General features: G+C 45.2%; 1 protein-coding gene across 2 annotated transcripts in view; it reads right to left on the minus strand.

Moving 5' to 3' along the window:
• The window catches only part of LOC138503699 (alpha-1,3-mannosyl-glycoprotein 4-beta-N-acetylglucosaminyltransferase C-like), a 140,716-nt gene that overhangs the window by 27,051 nt on the left and 90,740 nt on the right, over positions 1–22,925 (minus strand). For both annotated transcript variants that reach the window (XM_069623628.1, XM_069623629.1), the window contains one exon: positions 13,021–13,216. In XM_069623628.1, the coding sequence (XP_069479729.1) occupies positions 13,021–13,191 (171 nt within the window). In that variant the 5' untranslated portion in view covers positions 13,192–13,216. The remainder of the gene's footprint in view (positions 1–13,020; positions 13,217–22,925) is intronic.

Genomic DNA, 22,925 nt, shown 5'->3' on the forward strand with positions numbered 1-22,925 from the left:
TTAAGAAGAAAATATACCAAAACGACTGGATTGCGAATAGACACTGCCTTGAGTCCTATAAGATCTTTGAGCACTTCCCCTTGGACATAAAGCCCTATAACCCTATGCAGAAATTCATGAGAAGACATCCGTCTAAACAATTGAGAGAGTTTTGGTTATGGGTAAAATTAAATCTGCTGTCAACAAACAATCTTATAGGTGCAAGGAACAGGGTGTCCAAAGAAGCTTGTTTGTGTTGTATCTGTTTGACGTCTAAAGAAACCATAAAACATATTTGTTCAATGCCCAGCACTTATTAACCTTGGAGTCGAACAATTTGAGTTCTATTTTAAAAATCGACCATTGTTCTCATGGGAAATGTTGTGGTGGAATTTTCTTTTGGAGCCTGCTGATCAATTGGTTATAACTGTGATGAATTTTGTGACTGACATTTAGACTTTTTTACTGTAATGTAACTTTTATCAAGTTTTATGAGTTTTATTTCTGTATGTGTGTAAGGTTTTACTTGTTGAAACTATGTCACAAAGTAAAGAATTGAATTGGATAAGTGAGGCACTCTCCAGTTCGTGTGATAAGAGCATTGCTAATACTCGTCTGGACTTAAAAGGAAGATATGTTCTGGATTTTGAATCTACACTAACATCGATTGACTCCTCTCCGGAGTTTCCTCCTCCTCGACACCACTCCTCTTTGCCACCACAGGCTAATTGTAGCATGAAAAATGTGACGTCTCCTACATTAGCTGATATAAACCAGATTTTGGGTATTCTGGTTCGCTGTATGCGAAGTTACAGACAGAAGTCAAATCAAACGCAGTGCTTTTAGAGTCCTTACTTTTTAAATTTGACTGTTAAATTGCATATGGCTGCTAAAGAATTTCTCTTTAAACATAATATACTTAGCGATGAGCAGCCTCTTATAACCACTTCTGCTTGTAGAGGCTTAACAAAGGATGCCGGCACCAATACTGAAAGAGAAATTTGTCAGTCTGCAATTATTGATTTGACGTCTTGTATTAATATATGTGAAAATGTGAACTCTGGTGATGCTACAGGGGAATTCATTCCTGTGGACATGAATGTTCCATCAGGTTTCCCAATTGCTACAGTGGATGTGACTGCTGTAGAAAATGCCATTACTGAACCGTTGGCCGTCTCTCAGCCCTTGACTGTTGTAGCTCCAACAAAGAGAGTGAAAACTAAGGGACGCCAACTAAAGAAATGGAAAAATCAGCCTGTGTTGAAGAAGAATCATCAATTTGCCAAAATGTTTTTGACGAAATGTATTTGTGCAACCTTCTTTAAAGGCAGTAGTAACAAATTCTTTATCTAGTGATTCTGAACTTGTCAATTTGAATACAAATAGTTCCAATGCTAACCTGGAGGTAGCTGACCTAGGTTCTGTTTTGGTTGCATATATTATGATTGTTGAAACCACCTCTGTAGATCAATTACAACACTGTGTATTGGCTGCTGTGCCTCGGACAGAGACTATCTCTGAAGGTGGAGCAGCCAATACTATAAGTCGCACTGATATGGGGCAGACCACCAATGGTGGTGGATGTGTGGCTCAAAATGTATCTGTTGCTGATACATTGTGCAATCTGTAGGATCTTTGATAGCTGCCCCGGGCATCGCCCTACCATTTTTGCCTTTTGAGGCATCTAGGGCCAGTGAATGAGTGTGAGGTGTTGGCGAAGAAATCCCCAGATGGGGAACTAAGTCACTGGTCACACTTAATGGTTCGCGTGTTTCACTTTATCAGTTTATGCAGGCCAATAACTTGATGAGTGTTGATGGAAGATCTTGTGATTGTTTCCCACTCGGTCCCGGGGCTTCGTGCCCGCATTGCAAGAAAACCCTTGCTAATGCTTTTAATCCCCCCCTTGAGAACTGCCCAGATAGTAGTGTGTGATTCTGGGAATCCTCACATTGCACTGCTTCAGAGTGTACTCCCTGATAATAGATCTGTTGTGCTTAGGCGGACAACTATATTGCGTCTTCTGTCTGAGATTCCTAGCTTACTGGGAAATATCTTCAGGGGACATTCAGAGAGTAGATTTTCTTGATCAGCATAGAACTGATCTGTCGTTGGTGTATTTCACCTTAGCGCTGGTCTATAATGCTGTTATGAATGAGAGAGATAACTTGAGGGTCTTTGGCTTTGATCTTACTCACATGAAATGTGTACCCAAAAAGGGCAATTTTGTTAAAGGGTTTGATAAAGAGTGCATACCTGGGGATGAGGTTCAGTGTTTAAAAGAAATGAAGATCTCAGAAGAGAACAAGCATTGGTCTTGCTTGTTGAAGGCAATACATCTTTAACACTGGATCAATCGAACGTAACAACTTAGCCTCAGTTTATCTGTTAAGTATCCTCTCTTGGAATTCACGGGGACACTGACATCTCTTTTCTGATTTGGAATTAGGCTTGAAATGTAAATCTATGTGATTATGAACCTGCAGGAGACTTGGCTTTCAGTTCCTCTGGTTTTTAATGGCTATGAAATCTCCTTTCAATCTGCTAAGCAGGGACTCTTTGGTCGATGTTGTATCGGCCTCCTAACCATGGTAAAATCTTGTGATGCCCTTAAAGTAGTGGGAGTGAAGATTCTCATTTTGACATTTTAGTAATCAATATTAGATCTATGGGTAATTTTTGTTTAGAACTGCTCATACTTAATGTTTATTGGAATGAAGACATAGGAGATTTGAAGGAGACTTTGGAATGGTGTGCAGGGATCCAAAGGGACATCCTATGTTAGTTGGAGATCTAAATTCTGACTGTGTCACCTCTACTCGCAGGGACACTGCCATCTTCACAGAATGTTGTGGAAAGAAAAAAAAAAATTGTGACATATTGCGAAATGACCTGATTTGCCTGAAGATGTCACCGCTGCATGATGATGCTTTGTTACCAACTTGGTCAAATGGAATTTATCACTCAACCTTACACTATATTTTTGGGGACTCATGGTTGCTCCTGAAATGTCTCCATTTTAATATTTGACATGCTGGAGGCCTGGTTTGAGGTGAGAATGGGAGTACAAGGGGAAATGGTGAATGAACTCTCTGGTTTGGCAGTTAATGTGGTTGGTAAAAGAGTGTACTGGAATGACACAAATATGTTCAGACTAAATCAGTCCCTATCTAAAACTTTATTAAACTCTACAGATGCATTGAGGATGGACACTTTTTCTGTGATTTATTTTATGGACTCTATTGGGTCTTTTCTGTGTACCACCTCTGCGTCTGGTCAGAAGAAGAAGGTTCCCCAGGGTAAATATCATCCCCATGTTTATGACAAAGAGGTGGTGCTACGACTAAATGAAATAAGGCGGTCTGTGGGGGATGCATGGAACAGGACTGACTTATCGCCTGAACAGATGCTTACCTTAGTCAAAGGTTTACGACAGTTTTATAGAAATTGGCTTCTCCAGACTCAAGCCTTAAGACTTCAGGAGGACGCAGATGGTATGTTAGAAGTCCTCAGGAACAAAAACACCAGGGTTTTTTGGTCCCTTATTAATGGCTTGGATACGACTCAGTCTAGCATCTTAATCAATGTGAAACCTGAATCTGTTTGGGTCCAGCCTTTTTCTGACTTGTATGCTGAATTGGAGGTTTGGAAGTTTAATCAGGAGCTAAGTGGAGATATGGTTTTTCCACTTTCTGGAATTGACATAGACCACAATGTGGTATTGAAGGTGATACATAAGCTCTCTTGTTCAAGTGCGGCTGGACCAAATGGTCTTTTGAATGTCCTGTTTAAAGGTGAAACCATTGTATGGGCTAAGATTTTATATTGCCTGTTTTTAAGTATTGTCACTTCTAATTTGTATCCAATTACCTGGTCTATTGCTTACATTGTTCCTATCTGGAAAAAGCACAATAGAACTAATCCTCTGAATTAAAGGCCCATTGCAATCCTTGATGCTAAAAGCAAGGTGTTTGCATCAATCTTGCTGTCACATCTGGAGCAATGGGCTGGGGAATCGTCTGTATTGAAGAAATGGCAAACAGGTTTCCGCAGGAACATGGGTACCTCATTGAATGGGTTCCTCCTGAAATATGTGCAGAATCTGGCTTGGGGAGGGAGATATGATTTTATCTATGTTGCCTCAATGGATTTGTTATCAGCATATGGTGCAAGTAGATCATAACCAATTGTGGATTAGGTTACACTCCTGGGGGATTCCCGTGGGGTTGTTAAGATTGATTATAGGGCTGTATGCAAAAACTGATACATGTGTTTGTCTTAATCATGATGGACTGATGCAAACTTGAGCCCATATTGGTTATCTTATGCTGATGATTTTCTTTTATTTGATTGTACCCCTATAGGTTTGAAAAATCTCCTTGATGTTTTTTCTTGTTTTTCTGTGACACATTCTCTAAAGATGAACCCGATAAAAACAAAAGTGCTACAGTGTGCTTCTGACAGGAACCAAGGGTAGCAGATTACAAAACCTGCATTTGATTCAAAGCTCTGCAGCTGGAATTGTGACCGAGACCCGAGAATATCTCTCCAAATTTGAGGCGATGGCCCTGGCTCCAGTTACGCGCTTGCATTTCTTACAAAATGTTGGCTATTGTCTATAAAATGCTACTCAGGCCTACCCCTCATTATCTAACAAAATGTAAAAGAGGGCAAATATTAGCTCTTACTCACAAATTATAGCCTCCAAATACAAGAAATCAGGGGCCGTATGCAGACCTTTTACGACCCTGGCAGCCAGACTGTGGAATGCAATTCAGGAGCAGATTCCTTCCATAAAAGACCTTTCCACTTTCAGGGGAAAAATCAAAAGCCGCCTTTTTTAAGTTATGCCTCTGTCACGTTGTGAAGTGACGGACCAGTGACCTCCCCACATCGTTATGTGGGTGTTTCCATGTTTGGGCCACAAGGGGATAAAGGGAAGTTGTTGGGCTATGGAGGGGAGCGGATCGAGATCGGAAGGGGAAAGTTCAGTTCATGTTTGTAGAAGAATAAAGAAGGTTATACTCTGCGCCCTGTCTGCGTCGCACTTCATGTGTGTGAGTGAAGATCAGGAGTGACACCGGATTTGGGTGAGTGAGGCTCGCTCCCTCAGGCCAACATTGGCGACAAAGGGCTCATGGCCCACGCCGCGGTCAGCACAGGCCGAGAGGTCCCCATGCATGGGAGAAGCAGCACACGCGGGAAGTGAAGCGGCTTGTGCAGTCCATCCACTTCCATGAAGGCAGCACGGAGGGTGTTGTCGGGCACTGCAAAGCACAGTGGGGTGCAGATCACACCATTGTGAGGCCTGGCACCGGTAAGCCATGCCCCATACCCGCGCGGAAATCACTGAGGCCACTGTAGCTCTAGAATCCAGGCCAGAAGCCCGGCACCATCACGGCACGCCCCCCCACGCACTCACAGTGCACCACTGGCCCCAAGCATCCAGATAAAAGGCTAGCAATCCAAAGAGCAAGCAGTAAAGGAATCTGCAAGGGGCCCAGCACCATTAGCAGCCTTCCGGCCCCGAGTCAAGCTCTAGCAGAAGGTTCAAGAAGGTACAGCTGCAAGTGCATTGACAGACCCCACTTTGGCCCGCTGGCCTCACCAGATCAGCTGCAAATGCACAAACCTGGCTACTTTGCCTCAATAATGTGCATATTTTTCCTTCCTCTTCACACACACACCAGCTGTGTGCCAACAGGAAGTACCCACCAACGTTCAAGTAAGCCACAAGTAAGCCATAACCATCTCTGATGGGGAGATTTCAACAATGTCCGTAGCAGGACCCTCAGGGCAGACACCCCCCCTGGTGGGGGCTCTCAAGTGCTGCACCTGACCCACGTGATTGACGTACGAGACACCAGAAATCTGGGCTCCAGATGGTCGACATGGCTACGCAATTCATAATTTTATGTGGAAGCCATAGGATTCAATGATGATATAGGGCTCAAAAACATGCGGTCTCTGGCAATTGTATCAGCAGTCAGAGACATCGCAGGAGAGCTTGTTAACCTCAACACTGCGACCTCTCACGATCCGTATACAAATTGAATACTTCACACCCCATACCAATGTTGACTATGAGAGACACCTCTTCCGTATCACATGACAGGACAGAGGGGAGTCCCTCGACAACTACGAATGATACTGTGCATTAAATTAAAACACTGTGAATTTCATCGCTACTCGAATGAGGAGGCCCTACAATTGCAGGTCATAGTGGGGTGCGAATCCCAGTCATTTCCCAATAAGCTTCTGCAGAAACAGCAGTCGCAGGATGAAATCCTCGCTCTGGCGTGCATGGAAGCAGCAGTCGAGTCCCAACTGGACAATCTGGGCAAAGTCACTGTACAGCCAAAGGCCTCTGACCCCATCGCTGTCAACAAACTTTTCACCACACCTCCGAGCATACCGCCCGGACGCCACATGCTTCAAGTGCGGGTAGGAATACCCCACAGGGGCGACTGCCCACCCCTAGGACAGAAATGCGCTGCATGTGGGGGTGACAACCACTTCAGGGCAGTCTGCAAAATCGTCCCCGCTCCCCCGGGCAATTGGAGGAGCATGAGGGAACGCAGGCGGACAATGAGCCCCCAGGAGGGTGGTCCGGACCAAAGAACCCAGATGGCAATGACGTGAGGAACGTGACCGCAGGAGGGCATACACCCGAGAGGAATGCCGGCCAGCCGAAATTTCCCGATTGAGTGGCCGCAGACGCTTTGTCCGCCACATCGAAATGCGGTCGCCATCCAGCAGTGACTCCCCGTCCTCGAGTGAGGACCACAGAAAGAAAAGCTATGTCTGGGTCCTAAACAATAGCACATCAACTCAACACAGTCTAGTGTTGTCCCTTCAAGTAAATGGTACTGCTGGACTTCCTGATAGACACCGGAGCTACGGTTAACATAATTAGTGAAGAGGCGCACAACTCCCTCCCCAACACTCCGAAGCTCAGGAAGGCCACAGTGGACATCTACCCGTATGGCTCCACTATGCCACTTCCCTGCCAGGGTGTTATCTCTGCCGCGTGCACGCACTAGACTCATGCGGCCAAAATCCAGCTGCACGTCCTCAAGACAGAAGTAAACAGTGGCTGTATACTCAGCTTTAAGACAGCAGTGGACATGGGGCTCGTGCACATTTTATACCAGCTGATGGCCCATAAGTACTTTGCAAGGTCCGAGGACATTTGAGCAGCGTTCCTCAATCTCTTCAAAGGGCTGGGCAAGTTGAAAAAGCAGAAAGTCCAGCTCCACATTAACTCGGAGGTCAAGCCCGTTGCACAACACTACAGAGGCAGGTGGAAGAGGAAATCAACAAACTCCTAATGTAACATGTCATTGAGCCCTCAACAGGGCCCACCCCATGGGTATCCCCCATAGTACATGTCCCAAAAAAATCCCACATCAGAGTGTGTGTGGACATGACGAGGGTGAATGTGGCAACAGAAAGGGAACAGCACCAAGCGCCCAGAATAACGGACATGATACACCTACTGCATTGTACCAGGTTCTTTTCAAAGTTGGACGTCATGAAAGGACACCACCAGATTGAGAAAGCACCGGAATCACAGTATATCACCACGTTTGTCACCAACAAGGGTCTTTTTCAATACAAACGGCTCAGTTTTGGCATCTCGTCTGCGACAGAGATTTTTCAGAATAAGAGCATAAAGTCATCCACCATGTAACGAACTGACTGAACTACTCAGAGGATGTGTTAGTCTTTGGCAAAATGAAAGAGGAACAAAACGCGGCCCTTTACAAGGTCCGATCAGCACTAGAAACAGCAGGGAAAATGCTCAAAAGGACAAAGTGTGAGTTCAAGAAAGGCTCCCTATGATTCTTTGGGCACATATTTTCCCAGAAGGGCATGCAGCCAAACCCAGAAATAGTGGTGGCCCTGAACACGGCCCAGCCACCTCAAAACATCTCGGAGCTATAGTCATTCCTGGAACTAGTCAGCTACTGCTAAAGGTACTTGCAGGACTACGCCACTGTCAGCAATCCCCTCCGCCTACTCACTCGGAAGGACCAGCATTTCCAATGGTCAACAGACTGCCAATGCGCGTTTGAGGCCATCAGGAACAACATTTCCAAAACCGAGTACATGGCCTATTTCAATGCAGTCAGATGGACGGGGGTCGTCCCTGCAAACTCAGAAGGCAAGTTCATCGTAGTGTATGTCAGCCGCAGCCTTACGACCACGGAAAAGGTGTACTCACAGGCAGAGGAGAACCTTGCGGTGGTGTGGGCCTGTGAATATTTTCACCTCTTTCTGTGTGGGAAGGCCTTCACAATCGTCTCTGACCACCAGGACCTGCTGAGATGATATTCAGCGACTCAAAGGCAAGAATGACCCCCAGAATCGCCAGGTGGGGGTTGCATCTGCAAGATTACAAATTTGAGATCATCCATCGCCCTGGTAAGGAACATAACCTGGCTGACTACCTGTTGCGGCATCCCACGGACTCCACACAGGTCGGCCCTTGCATTGCTGGTGCTTACATCAACTATGTAATTCACCACCTGCAACCCCTGCCAGTGGAATGGACCACCCTGAGGAAAGAATCGGAATGTGACCCAGCCCTGGGGATAGTAACCCAATGCATGTGAACCGGCAGAAAAGCCCATGCCAAACACCAAGCCACACTAGAGCCAGAAGCCATGAAGGAAAACATCAAGTCCTTGGAGCTGTTGAAAGACGAAGTGACGGTGGTAGATGACCACAATGTCTTGAAGGGCTCCAAAGTCGTTATCCCGGCCTCGCTGAGAAAGCGCACTGTCATGCTGGTGCATGAAGGCCACCGCAGGGTTGTCTCCATAAAAGGCCTCCTGCGTCAGAAGGTGTGGTTCCCCAAACTGGACGCTCTAGTGGAGGAGATCATTGTCAGATGAAACACCTGCGCATTGGTAGCTCCCCCTCCGCACCCCAACCTATTACAGATGCACCCTCTCCCAGAAGGCATCTGGGAAGAAGTAGCGGTGGACTTTTTCAGACGGCTGTGCAATGGGACGTATGTTGTGGTGCTAACGCTCTTGCTTGCCTGATGCCAAACTGATCAACTCTACCGCGGTGACGTGCATCATCCCAGCACTGGACCGTATGCTGTCAACTTATGACATACCAAAAATATTGAAGTCAGACAATGGGCCACTGTTCATGGGCCTGTAGTTTGAGAACTTTGCACGATACATGGGGTTCCAACATCGCAAGATGACCCTGCGGTGGCCCCAAGCCAATGGGGTCCTGGAACGATTCTTAGCCAATATCAAACGGACCCTGCAAACAGCCAACCTGGTCAATAAACCGTTCGAACAGGCGCTGTATCAACTCCTCCGGGAATATCGACTTACATCACACAGCACCACGGGGATCAGCCCATCTAACTTCATGTTTCGGCGAGTCATCAGAACAAGACTGCTGAAAGCACCTGCATTGCCCCATAGCACAACGCAAGAACAAAGAGCCAAAGTTCGGGGTCATGAAAAGAAAGAAAAAATGAAAGAGAGAGCTGACGTCCGGCAAGGGACAACAGAATGTGACACTGAATCAGGAGACCAAGTGGTGGTATGTCAATCGAAAGTGAGAAAGTAAGACTCAACATTCGAGCTGGAACGATTGGTAGTGACCAGTAGAACGGGGACCACGGTAACAGTGAGTGGAGAACACCATCACTCCATTACAAGGAATGCATCTCACTTTAAGAGAATAGTGGGCAGCCTGCCCCAGGCATGGGAACTGTTGCATAACTTCACGGACGACCAGCTCTCAGATGACCCGTATCTGGGAAAGGGGGAGACCTCGGAAGGAGGAGAAAGTAATGGGAGCGAGAGCAACAGAACTCTGTCGGCACCCGAGACCTCAACGATTCTGCATGAAGTCCCAGAGACTTATTGAGGAGATGGGGTAAAAATCTCTTGTTGATGCTGCATGTTAAAAAGGGGGGGAGATGTCACATTGTGAAGTGACGGACCTGTGACCTCCCCACATCGTTATGTGAGTGGTTCCATGTTTGGGCCACAAGGGGATAAAGGGAAGTGACGTTGTGCTAGGGAGGGGGGCAGATCGAGGGAGGAAGGGGAAAGTTCAGTTCATGTTTGTAGAAGAATAAAGAAGGTTGTACTCTGTGCCCTGCCTGCGTCGCGCTTCATGTGTATGAGTGGAGAGCAGGAGAGATGCCGGGTTTGGGTGAGTGAGGCTCACTCCCCCAAACCGACAGCCTCTTCTTTCAAGCCACCTTCCATTTCTTTCAGGAGCTTGTTCTGTTAGGTTCATGTGCTTTGGTGCTTAAGATCCACTAGCACAGTATAAATACCAAAATCAAATCAATGGCCCTCATTACGAGTTTGGCAGAAGCCATTGAGCTATTAGCTCCATGGCTGCCACCAAACCGGGATCATTTACCGGGTTCCTGCAATGAGGAATGACCGGGTTATTCCAACATTGGAGGACCCGGTCATTCCTCCTTGCAGGAACCATTCCCCATTCCCATTTGAGCCCCCATAGGGCTCAAATGGGGATGGATGTAACAACGGGCAGATTACAACGGGCCCGTTTTTACCTCCTTCTTACCCTCGCAGGACCCAAAAAGAACGCCTGATTTTACCAGGCGTGCGATCTGGGTCCCGCGATGGGAAGCTTGTAATCAGCCCTGTCGGAATGAAGGGGGCGGTCCCGTACCGGCCCCCTTCATTCCGACACTGCACTGGTCGTAATGAGGCTCAATGTAAATGTACATTTGGTGTAAGATTGCGGTATATATGATGTCCATTGCGTTTATCCAGAATACCTGATCCAGCCCTAGTTAACAATCTGGTCTGGTGTAATATGAATGTAAATTATACTTTAATTATTAGATTCAGTGCATTTCTTAGCTGCAACAGCCGATCAAGCTCTACCATGTATTTACAAGTATTTTAAAAATATGAGTTGTATATTTGCATTGTTTTAGAACAGGGTGTGATTTCGAACAGATTTGACTTGCAAAGCAGGTAATACCAGAGAGTAGTCAGTCAAAGAGTAAGGTGCCTTTGTATCAGAGCATTTTGCATTGAATAATGTGCACTGTGTGGGGAAGGGGTAAGAAAAGCAAAATAAACCGGCAACAGGGACTGGAGGACATTACAACCATTTTCAAATTGAGAGCTTGATGTAGCTATTTGCAAATTACATAGAGTAGTCTGAGGGCAGAATGCAGAAGAGGTGGCTTGGGTGGTTTGTTTATATAGGGGATGGGGATGTGCAGGGGGTTCTTTGCTAGGAGGTGGAGTTTGAGTCTCATTTTGAAGAGTTTTACTGAAGAGATGGCTTTGATATTCGGAAGGAGAGCATTCGGGAGGAGTGAGTGAGGTACGAAGGAAAAGGGGTGAAAGGAGGAGGGAGGAAGGACAGGTAGGGGGGAACGGATAGGTTGTGAAAGTCAAGGAGCTGAGAGTTTGAGAGAGAGAATAAATGCATTCAGTGAGGCAGTGGCGTGTGCAGGAGCATGGATGGATGCATCCCTTAGTAGCAGAGTGAGTTTGCATAGAGAGCCATCCAGCATGGTGACTTTAGGCAACAGTGTGGATGGTTTGGCTAGGTTGAAAAGGGTGCATGACACAAAGCTGAAGACTTTGTTGAGGGAAGAAAAAGACTATAGGGAAGACCAAGAAGTACCCTGATGCCGTAGTAAAGTTTGAGGAGCACAAGTGTAGGGATAAGAGTTTTAGTTGAGTGGTGCATAAGAGTGGGTAGTGGCCATGATGAACTGGGAGTGTTTGAGTCACTGTCAAAAAGCACCCCAAAGTTATGAGCCATCAGTGAAGATATCAATGGTAAAGAGCTAGGATATGGTATAGTGGGGCTGGCTTTGATGGCAAGGAGAAAGATGAATTCTGACTTTGAAGAGTGTAGCATGAGGCAGCATAGTTCCATCAATGCTGGGTGGAAGATAGGCAGTTGGTTAGGTTAAGCATTTGGAGATTGCAGTGGTGAAGGTTGACAAAGAGAAGAATATCTGAATATCATCGGCAAAGAGGTGATAAACCCAAAGGTGGCCATTCAATTACCCAGGGAGGAGGAATCTGGAGTGAAGAGAAGTGGTCTTAAGACTGATCCTTGAGGGAAGCCCATGTGATAGGTTGGCCCCCAGTTGAGTAAAATGTCCTTCAAGACAAAGTGGGGTGAGTTTGAAGAAGGGATCGATGATCCAGAGTGTCAAAGGAAGATGAAAGTTCTAAGAGAATGAAAATAGAACAGCAGTGAGAGTGGTGGCAATGTTAAAAGAAATGCCAACATATATGAGCACAGTCTCAGTGGAGTGTATGGACTAGAATGCACATTGGAAGGGGTGAGCAAATAAGTTTACCTCAAGATAATTGACTATGTATTTGAAGACAACCTCACACCTGATTTTATAGTAGTCGAGAAGGAGAGCACCAAGTTTTTAGAATGAGGGGCTGTTGGGGTCAGCAGCTGTTGTTTTAAAGAAGGTGTTTGCAACCTGCATCGCTACAGATATTTTGGGGTTTCACACCCATTATCCCTCACCATTAACCTTTATGGCCAGGACTGATTGGAGATGTAATCCAAAACATCTGGTGAGCCAAAGTTGGAAGACTCCTACTTTAGGGGAAGAATTACTGGGGCTGAGATGAGCAGAGGTGGCAACTGCACATTTTCTGATATTTTGTGGTGCAAAGGGGTCCATTGGAGTGCAGGATGGGTTGTTGTATGAAGGATTGGTAGACGTTTAGTGGGGGATCTGCTGGAGCAGTGAGATAGAGAAGAGAATGTTGGGAAAATGGGATGACGGGAGTTTGAGAGAGGAGTAGGGGAGATGGACAAGGTGTGTAGTATGTTGTTTGTTTTGTGTTTGCTAAAGAAATATATGAATATGTTCCTTGCCAAACTACTTTTTATTTTGGTATAGGTGTTTTCCTGAAAGACAATGGTACTTATACCCAGGAAAGTGTCAATCTTTGTTGAAATGCCGACATCAGAAAGAGGAAATCAGATGACTCATAACAAGAATTGCACATATTCTACCAGTGTTACCTGTATCTCTTTTTTCAATGTCTCTTCAACTTGGAAGACTTTCTGGCAGTCTTTCCGGTCATCTGTATACATCCTGTCAATGTACAGTACTGTTATGCATACTGCAAAAAATGTTACGACATTAGATAATCTTCGAAAGCAGGTGTATTTTGTTATGTTTCCCAGTTTCATTGTGTTGTTTATTCTTTCTTCTTCCCTAGAAATAAAATGACAAAGCTAGTTATTTGAGTTGCTCACTTTAACACTTGACAACAAGGATCCTCTCTGCAGCACCTTGCCAATAGTTATGGGCAAACATAGCATGTGTTAAGCCTCATGTAGATGCTGTTCAATAGTCAGGCACAGAGCAGACACATTCAAGGCCCCAGATAAAAGTGGATCCAGAATCGCTTCAACCAGTGCACCAAAGAAGGCACCCAGTAGCAACGTACATATTAAACAGTGAAAAACAAGCAATTGTGTGATTAAGACACAGTTTAGAATGTCACAGCATATTTATCCTGCTCCCTCTAAGTGCAACTGCCATCTACTTGAATTCCAGGCCCTAGATGTTCTTGCTCTTACCTAAATATGGTTCAAGGCCAGCTCTGTCACAAGTGTTGACACCCTCCTCCCTAAGGGCTAGAATATCCTCTCCGAACCCAGGCCCAACAGGCCTGCAGGTGGTGTGGCCCTGATCTTTCCCGAGTGGATCCCTGATTCTATCATCGCCACTCGGACCCCTTCCTCCTTTCAAAGCCTGGTCTGTAGGGTCTCTATCTCTCTTGGCCTCTCTCTAACCTTGAAGCACTTGTGTATAGGTGTGTTATAAATGCCATATCATATCATACCTTGGCCACCATCCACAGGCCACCTGGCCAGGACACCCTCTTCCTCTCTGAATGGGCTGACATCAATTCCTCTCTCCTTTCCTCTTTCTCTCAGCTTCTCCTCCTTGACTTCCCAGGCCCCTTCTCTGGACTCTTCTGCAACCTCTGCAACTCTCTCTCTGTCACCATCCTGCCCTCCGGTCCAACACACTCAGCTGGACACTTCCTGGATGTTCCCATCTCTTCAGAAATCCCCCTTTCTAATCCTCTTACTACTCCACTCTCCTGGACTGATCACATTCTTCTTTCTTCTCACTTGAAACGTCCTGTCCCCTTGGTAAAGCGCCACCCAGCACTGCCACCTTCCTTCGCGGTCATTCGACCTATGAAGCGAGTGTCAGCGGCCGCCTTTGCCTCCGCTTTCTCCCCCCCTCCGACCCTTGCAGCTGACTCCCACTCTGACACAGCCCTTTCCAACCTTCACCTTTCTCTCTCTAACACTCTTGATATTCTTGACCCTGTCAGGAAGAGCCGCCTGGAGCCCGCCGCCAAGTGCAACTCTTGTTATGACTCCGACCTGGCTGCTCTGAAACGCAAGTGCAGAGTAGATGAGCGGAAGTGGGGAGAATCGGGTGCACCCTCTGACAAACTGGCCTGCTGCCTGCTCCAAAGGCAATACAGACTCTCCATCTTCTCTAAAAAGAGGGTCCATATTCAAACCCACATCTCTGTGGCCTCTAACAACACAGCCAAACTTTTCAAAATCTGAAAGGAGCTGGCCAATCCTACTGCAATCTCCACCTCCTCTATACCCACCCTGGCCCTCTGCACATCTCTGGATTCTCAATTCACCACTAAAATCCAGGATATCCTGTCTGCACTCTCCTCTGCTTCTCATCTCTCCCCCTACCTCTCTCAGACCCCCTTGGCCAACTCCCCTTCTCTCCTTCCCTCCTACCTCTCTCCTATAACACCTGATGATGTTTCGAGGCAAGTCCCGTTTATGAAAGTGTTATCCAAATAGGTGGCCCCCTGCTCCTTGAGAACCATTAAGGACAACATTGTTTCTCTCGTTCCAGCCTTGCCCGATTTCTGTAATCACTCCTTCGCCACTAGTTCTTTACCCTCTCTTCTTAAGTACTCTTTTGTGCACCTGCTACTAAAAATGCCTTTTGCCACCCCTCCTGTCCGGCTAACTATCGCCTGATCTCTATCACTCCTTTCCTGGCAAATTCATAGTCTCCTAGCTAACCCTCCACACAGAATCTGTTGGTTGCCTCCATGACCATCGGTCTGGCTTCAGAGCAGCCAGAGGCATGGAAACTGCTCTCCTGAACACCTGTGAAGACCTGCTCTCTAACCTTGACTCCAGCACTCCCTCTGTCCTCATCCTCCTTGACCTTTCCTCTGCTTTTGACACGGTCAACCTGATTAACTGACTCTGCGAGAACCTAGGCATCACAGATCAGGCCCTGACATGGCTGACCTCCTTCCTCTCGTACGAACCCTCCCAGGTCCAGGTTGGGTCCATTCTCTCAACCGCCTCTCTTTCCACATGTGGTGTTCCAGAGGGTTCTATACTCTCACCATGGTTCTTCAATGTCTATAAGGGCCCTTTGGCCAATCTGATCTGTAACTTCTCTACATTTCAGTGTAATGCGGATGAACACAGCTATTTTTCAGGCTACCCTCGGCTTCCTCCACCATCTCGCTCATTCCTGACTGTCCATCTGCTATTCAGGCATGGTGTGCCACCAACGATCTCTGCTTCACCCTCCTGTAAGGAAGAAATTGTGGGGGTCATCTTTGACTCCACACTCTCCTTCTCTCCCCACATCACGGACCTTGTCAAGAAGGCCCACTTCCAGCTGCACCTCCTCAGAGGTATTCTCCCTTTTCTCACCTTCCCCCAGAAGCTCAATGTCTCCAGAGCCCTGGTTCCCTCTGGGCTGGACTACTCCAACAGCCTCTTCCTCAATCTCCCTAACTCTACTCTTCGCCATTTGCAACGCATCCAGAACAGGACCGCAAGACTTATCCGTGGCTTCAAACCCAGGGACTGCATCACTCCGGCACTGATAGCCCTCCACTGGCTCCGTTGGCTGCAAGGATCAAGTTCAAGACCCTCTGCATCCTCCACAAGAATTTCTGGGGCCATGGCACCCACTATCTTCAACTCTCCCTTCCTAAATGCCTTCCTTAGTTTAGTTTGTTTATTTATATAGTGTGACCAAACCCTAAGGTAACTGGGTGCATTATCTTGGGAGCAAACAGTGTTACAGAAGGTTGCACAAACAGGTGATGACATATGAAGGTGTAGTACAATACATAGTATGATGGACCAGGTTACAAGGTGGTTGATAACAAGGCATGTGTACAAGGATACATGTAACAGAGTATCATAACTGACGAATGCCTAAGTGCAGGAAAATTAAGTATAGTGGGTTCAGGGTTTGCTAAGTGCAGTTAAACAGTCTATTACAATGTTGTAAGTAGTTCCTTTACCTTGGCTCGGAATGACCAGAACGAGGTGTCAGCCCTGATTGTCATGGGTAAGGCATTGGAAAGCTAGCTCCCCCAGCTGTTTTCAAATTGAACCTTGGGATGTTGAGTTGGTATAGATAAGGGGATTTGGTTGGTCTGGTGGAGGTCTATCTTGTGAATTTGTCCGATAGGTAGCATGGGGCGGTCAGGTAGAGACATTTGTGTGTAATGATCAGTGCTCGTAGTTTAATTCTCTCACGCATAGGGAGGCCAGTGAAATTTCTTTCTAACGGAGGACATGTGGGCCTTACGAGGGAGATTGAGGGCGCATCTGAGAGCGTTGTTTTGAAGTATCTGTAGTCTGTTAAGGTTAAGGTTCGTGGAGCCGAGGAAGAGTGTGTTACAGTAGCCCAGTTTGGACAATATGAGGGCTCTGGCTAGTGTGAGGTGACTATTGGTTGATAAAAAAGGTTTGCAGGAGTTGATGAGTTTATTGGTGTAGGCTGTGGATGAGATGGTAGTGTTAATTTGTTTTTTAAGGGTGAGATACACGCCCAGTGTTTGACTTCTTTAGATACTTTTATGATATTACCGTCAATGGTGAAAGATTGGTATCTGGGGTCGAGTTTATTGAGAAGGGCTTGTGAGCAAACTAACAACAGTTCCGTCTTGTCGTCGTTTAAACAGAGGCTATGGGTGGCCATCCATGCTTGGATTTCAAGGTAGATCTCATTTAGCTTGGCAACATCCTCCTCATATTTCCCCCTGAGCGCAATGAGGAACTGAGTTTCATCATCATAGTTGGTATATGTGACTCCCAGGTCATCAAGGAGGTCGAAGGGGAGCTTGGTGAAAACGTTATAAAGTGTAGGGGAGATGCAGGAACCTTGGAGAACTCCACATTGGATCAGGACAGGGTCCGCCATGGTGCCCCCTGAAGGGGCGAAGACCCTGGTTGTTCTGTCCAAGAGGAAGGATAGAATCCAATTGGTGGCATCCAGAGAGAATGCAGCAGCCGAGGTGAGGTGTTTGGTGATTATTTGGTGGTCGACTAGATCGAATGCTGCGGACAAGTTTAACAAGAGCAGGATGGCCTTCTAGAGCCCTCCGCTCATCTACCTCTAACTCTTTGTGGGTCAGTCACTTCTCCATGCAGGGAGTAGGGGGAAGATCTCTCTCCTCTGCAGGCACCTCCCTCTGGAACGCCCTCCCTGTCTCTCTGCATCTTGAGCCGGATCTCCTTAAGTTCCGGAAGCGCCTCTCTTTTCTCCTCTTCTTTCTCTCTCCCGCTACCCCTGCTCATGCTCACCCTACTCTGCTGATGGCTGTTTGGTGCCCCCTGAGTTGTACAAAGCAACAGCCCCCCCGGACCAGTCCTCCTGCACTTGCCTCCTGGCCCACTTTTCACTGCCACCTGGCCTACCTCGCACTTGGTGGGTCTGGAACCTCTTGTCCTAGTCTCCCTTGCACTTAACTCAGAGCACACTGCCCTAGTTGCACTTCCCCCTGCACCCACTCCTCTGCACTTTGCATTGTACACTTGCACGATTGAATATCACGAGGCCTAGTAAGATTGTTGTCTTGTCTTCCCTTGTTCCCATTCCTTGCCTTGTAGTGCCTTGAAACACTTTTGTATTGGTGCATAATAAATAAGAAATCAATAAATCAATCAATCAGACGGCACAGGTTGATTACACAGAAGAATTCTTCTCCACCAAAGTTAGTAGCTAAAAAGGCCACCTCAAAGCACAAGTCAGAGGAGGCTAGGAGGAAAGTGGTCTCATGGGACTCCGTCTCATATGCGTCAGGTCTTGACAAGACCGTTGGCATCCTTTCTAAAGATATAATTTAACATCTATGCATTACCTTTACCTATGGAGGTAATAAATTTCACAGTTCTTTTATTTCCCACAGTGTCTACTTTTAGTAGCAATAATATTTTACTGGCATTGTGTGTGTATTTGATTGCTGAAAGTAATGAACTTTGCTTTCTATAAATAGATCTTTATTGTCCAGTTCATGTACATGTATGAAATAATTGTCAGACACAGGATGTTTTTAGTTGTCTTAATCTTTATACATGTTTCGGTGCAGCACCAACATGGATAGGCCACTGGTGGACTTTGTTATTACTTATTTAAAGTGAACCTGACCAATGGAAGAATAAGGTCCCATATGCTAGGACAATTGCTCAATAAGACCCACTGGTAGGGTTATAAACTAAAGGATGGGCGAGCAGACACTGCACTGTGGATGGAGGAAAATGAGCAATTTAAATTAGAATTCAGGTTGGTCTCTTGGAGCTGAGGCAAAATACCCCCAAGGGATTCATGAGTGTAGTTGCTACTGTCTCATGTGAGGAAATGGAATCTCACCCAAAGCAAGTGGATCAAGTATTGCATGGCCCAGTCCAATTGGAAAGTCATTTGCAGAGTGCATTGCCATAGCTCAAATTCAATGAGACAAAGGCACAAACCAATGACTTAAGCTCAAATGCAGGTGGCAATGTGAACGGACCCAACAACACAGAGAAATGGTGATATTGTTCCTGGAACATGCCAGAGAGCTGTGGCTTCAGGCTGAAATGCATTCACCTGGGGACCACTTGGATACCTGTGAAGTTTGGACGCATTAGTTAATGAAAGCATAACGTCTTCCTGGTCTAGACGCGAGCTAAGTTTAAAGTACACAATCATTATTTGTGTATCGTTAGGCTTTAGCCTCACTTGTTTTCAGCCAATGCAGAAGAATGTCTCAGATTGACAGCCTGACAGGGATGAGAGTTGGTTATCTAGTGTGCAGAATAAAAAAAGAGACAGGTGAATGCTTATAAATGTTATTCTGAAGCAGCCTGAACTATCAGTTCAGTAGTGGGGGAGAAAACATTGATGCAGGTAGAAATACAAAATGTAATTGTCCCTTGTGTAACACATGAGAATTCATGGCCACACGTTTGGTCGCATCTGACAATAAGACAGTCGTGTGCATGCCAGACCTGTTGATATCTGCATCCCACATTAACAGAATCACTGATGACAAAGGTCAACATTTTTCCTTGTCAATGAATCAAGAACCATTGTCCATCATGCACATCATAGCAGATTCAGCACCTTGGGGTCCAGAGATAATCCAAGCAATTATAGACTACTTGCAATGTCGGATGTCAGTTGAAACATTTTTGCACCCATTTTATTGGCTGAGATTAATGTATGGATACAAAAGTATATATTTTATCTAAACAGCAAACCGGTTTTAAACAGGGAATGGGTACATCATTGAAAGTCTGGACATTATCATATCTAATACGCAATGCTTTGACAAGACAGGATGGTGCACTGTATATATGTTTATTGATTATAAGGGGGCTTTCGATATGGCTGGATAGAAATATATTAATGTCCAAATTGAGAAATTTGGAACTTAGTCTAATCATATTATGCTCCATACAAGAACTGTATGTTGATACAGTGATACAAATTCGGCTGAATCAAGAGGGTAACCTTAGTGAACAAGTTGACAATAATGTTGTTCTAAAGCAAGGGTGTCCAATGGCACCTACATTCTATAATATATATGTATCGATATGGGATCCACTTTGAAGGAAGCTTGCAGCTTCCCGCCCGAATATCAATAGCCATCATGTACCATGGCTTGCCTATGCGGATGATACTGTACTATTGGACACTACATCAATATGCCTGCAACGTAGCCTGGAAAAATTGAGTCTGTATTGTAGAAAGAACAACCTCATAATTAACATTAACAAACTAATATAATCGTATGCTGCGATAAAAAGAAGGCGAATGATGATTTTTAAAATCGTGGATAGATAATAAACAGATTGAGGTTGTACTTGCATATATTTATCTAGGCATCGAGATTAGGGATACATTAAATGTGCAGTTGTTAAAAAATAACTGTGTGTTTAAAGATAGAGAAGAGATTTTTGGACATTTTGAAAATCATCAAATATAATTGTGGCTATTCGATGGAGATTTTTATTAAGTTGTATGGCTCAGGTATATTGCCTTGTCTTGTATACAGTACAGTGCTTTTGTAGTAATGCGGTGAAAGGAAATGGTGCATGTCTCTTCAATAGTGTCTGGAATGACGTTGTCCGTCACATCGTGGCAAATCTCTCAAGATAATTACAGAAACTTCATTTCCAACGGAAGTTGATGAATGTATGCCATCTCAACAGTACGAAGCTTACATGCTTCAGTCGTACACATATGTGTACGACACTTCAATCTTACACGCTTCAGCCAGTGGCTGGTTTAGTCTTTCTGCTGCTCTAGGCTTAAATAAGTGCATGCACCCACCTCAACTTTACTCCACCTCTGCCAGACTCTGCACACTCACCAGATTCTGCCCCTTCAACAAACACTGTCCGCGTTTTCCAAACTACACCCATTCACCGCCATTTTGGCTCCATAACATTATAAGGACATTTTAAAGGTTGCCGGGATTTGAAAGTTATTGCGTCCAGTATTAAATCAAGCCTCTCATCTTCTATGTTATGTTAGTTGAAAGAGTGTTTCCAGCTTTCCGTTGCCCAAGATTTGTAGAAGGCAGTGTGTTCTACAGTTCAGTGCACTAACGGCTAATTGTCTACTTTCAGTTAAGTCTTAAAACGATCTTTTAGAGGAAGTGATAAGAACATATGCTGTCTGCCACCTGGACACAAGAGAGAGCAGGTTTAAATGAGGAATTTTGGTTTCAATGCTAATATCTGGTTTCTCTCACAAATTCACTGTTGTCACTCTATGAGAAGCACCTAGATTGGTTTGTAATATTAATGCAACATACATAATTTTCTACATCCAGTCTTGTCAAATAGTAAACTCTTCATGTGAAATGTATTCAAGGGGTACAGGCACATCTTATAAAAATGTTGAATAAAAAGAACACAACCCCCTTATGTTTACAGCTCTGGTGTTTGCATGGGGCAAAATGGAAATAAGGCAAGTTACTTGCTCAGCCGATGTACCTCCAATCCCTTGGGCTGGAACGCCATTAAAATATGACAAAATCACAAGTGAAACTTGTAAACTCTTCCTGGGCATAAACACCTCAGTAGAGTAAAGACAGTTGGAGAAGGTTCTTGGAAGCTTTGGCTGTGCATTCTCACAGTGGAGTAATGGATATGGGCGACCCTGAACATTCATGTGTGGGAAGCAACAGCATTCCTCGTACCTGTACAATGCAGGCACCTTTTGTAACAAATTAAGTAGTAAATACTATTTACATCATTGCTGTTTGTGCAATTGTTCCAAATACCCAACACTGCAAGAGTCGAACTGAGCAATTGTTTGGGTGTTCCGAGACAATATTACCTTTATGGGTGTGGTTTATGCTATGGGTTTTGCCAGCTTGCGTTTAAGGTAATTTAAAATGTGTGTTAAATCCATAGAGGTGATTGGACTGTACAATAGATCACAACATTTTGAGATGTGTGGGTATAGATATAGATGTCCTGCTGCTCTCGTTTGAAGTACTGTTTCACAGTAATAGGCCTACATTGTATTTAAAATATAATTAATGTAAAGAATACTTATTTGTTTTAAAAAAAAAAAATTGTTAAGCGCCTAAGCCTATGGGCATCAGGGCCCTGTTTCATTCCAGTTACATGTTAGTAGCCCTCCAATATGGAAGGATAGAAAATCAGTTACATATAGATGATAATACAAACAAAACAGATAATCGGCAAAACAGTCCAGGAGAAGAGTTAAAAGGATGGTTGGTGGAAACTGATAGTGAGCCCTAACTAGCCATACACCAGCCATTTTAGGCAGAGGGCCATGTTTTAGGGCTTTTTTGGAAAGTCCAGTAGTAGACCTCAGCCCTAAGGTTGATGGGGAGGGCATTCCAGTGGTTAACAGCAACAGGGGGGAGGCTGGTCTCTCCTTCTCTTACCCATTTCACCCTGGGTAGGGAGAGACGGTGAGCATGGATGGATGTGACTGGTCTATAGGAGTTAGGTCTTGTGAATGTCTGGGCTAATTATAGGGGTGCTGTATTGGAGAGGCACTTGTGAGTGATGGATAGTGTTTTGAAGATGAACCTCTCGCGGATTGGTAGCCAGTGTACTTTTTTCTGGTGGCCAAAATGTGGTCTCTTTTACAGATGTTCAGGTTTGCTCAGAGAGCATTGTTTTGAATTACTTGCAATTCATTGATATTCTGTATTTAGCTTCCCGCAAAGAGGGCATTACATTAATAGAGTCTTGCCCCAATAAATACTCTGTCGATGGTCAGGCAGCTGTCCGCAGACAAGAAGTGTCTGTCAGTGTTGATGAGCTTACAATCACATTAACTTATTTGATGAGAGAGAGGGTGGCATCCAGGTGGACACCCAGTGTTTTTACGGCCACAGAGACAGGTATTTGGATTCTGTCAATGCTGAAGGAAGAGAACTGGGTGGTATGTTTCTTGAGTGTGGCAGGGGATCACAAAAGCAGAATTTCAGTCTTGTCACCGTTAAGACACAAATGTTTGGTGGCCTTCAAAGTCTGGATTTTAGAGTATATTTTTGTTGATGGTGCTGGTGTCTTCGTCATAGTCTGACAGTGGGAGGAGAATTTGGTTGTCGTCTGCATATTTGGTGTAGGAA

This window comes from Ambystoma mexicanum, chromosome 11 (assembly GCF_040938575.1).
Source record: "Ambystoma mexicanum isolate Mex_15411 chromosome 11, UKY_AmexF1_1, whole genome shotgun sequence".
NCBI lineage: Eukaryota > Metazoa > Chordata > Amphibia > Caudata > Ambystomatidae > Ambystoma > Ambystoma mexicanum.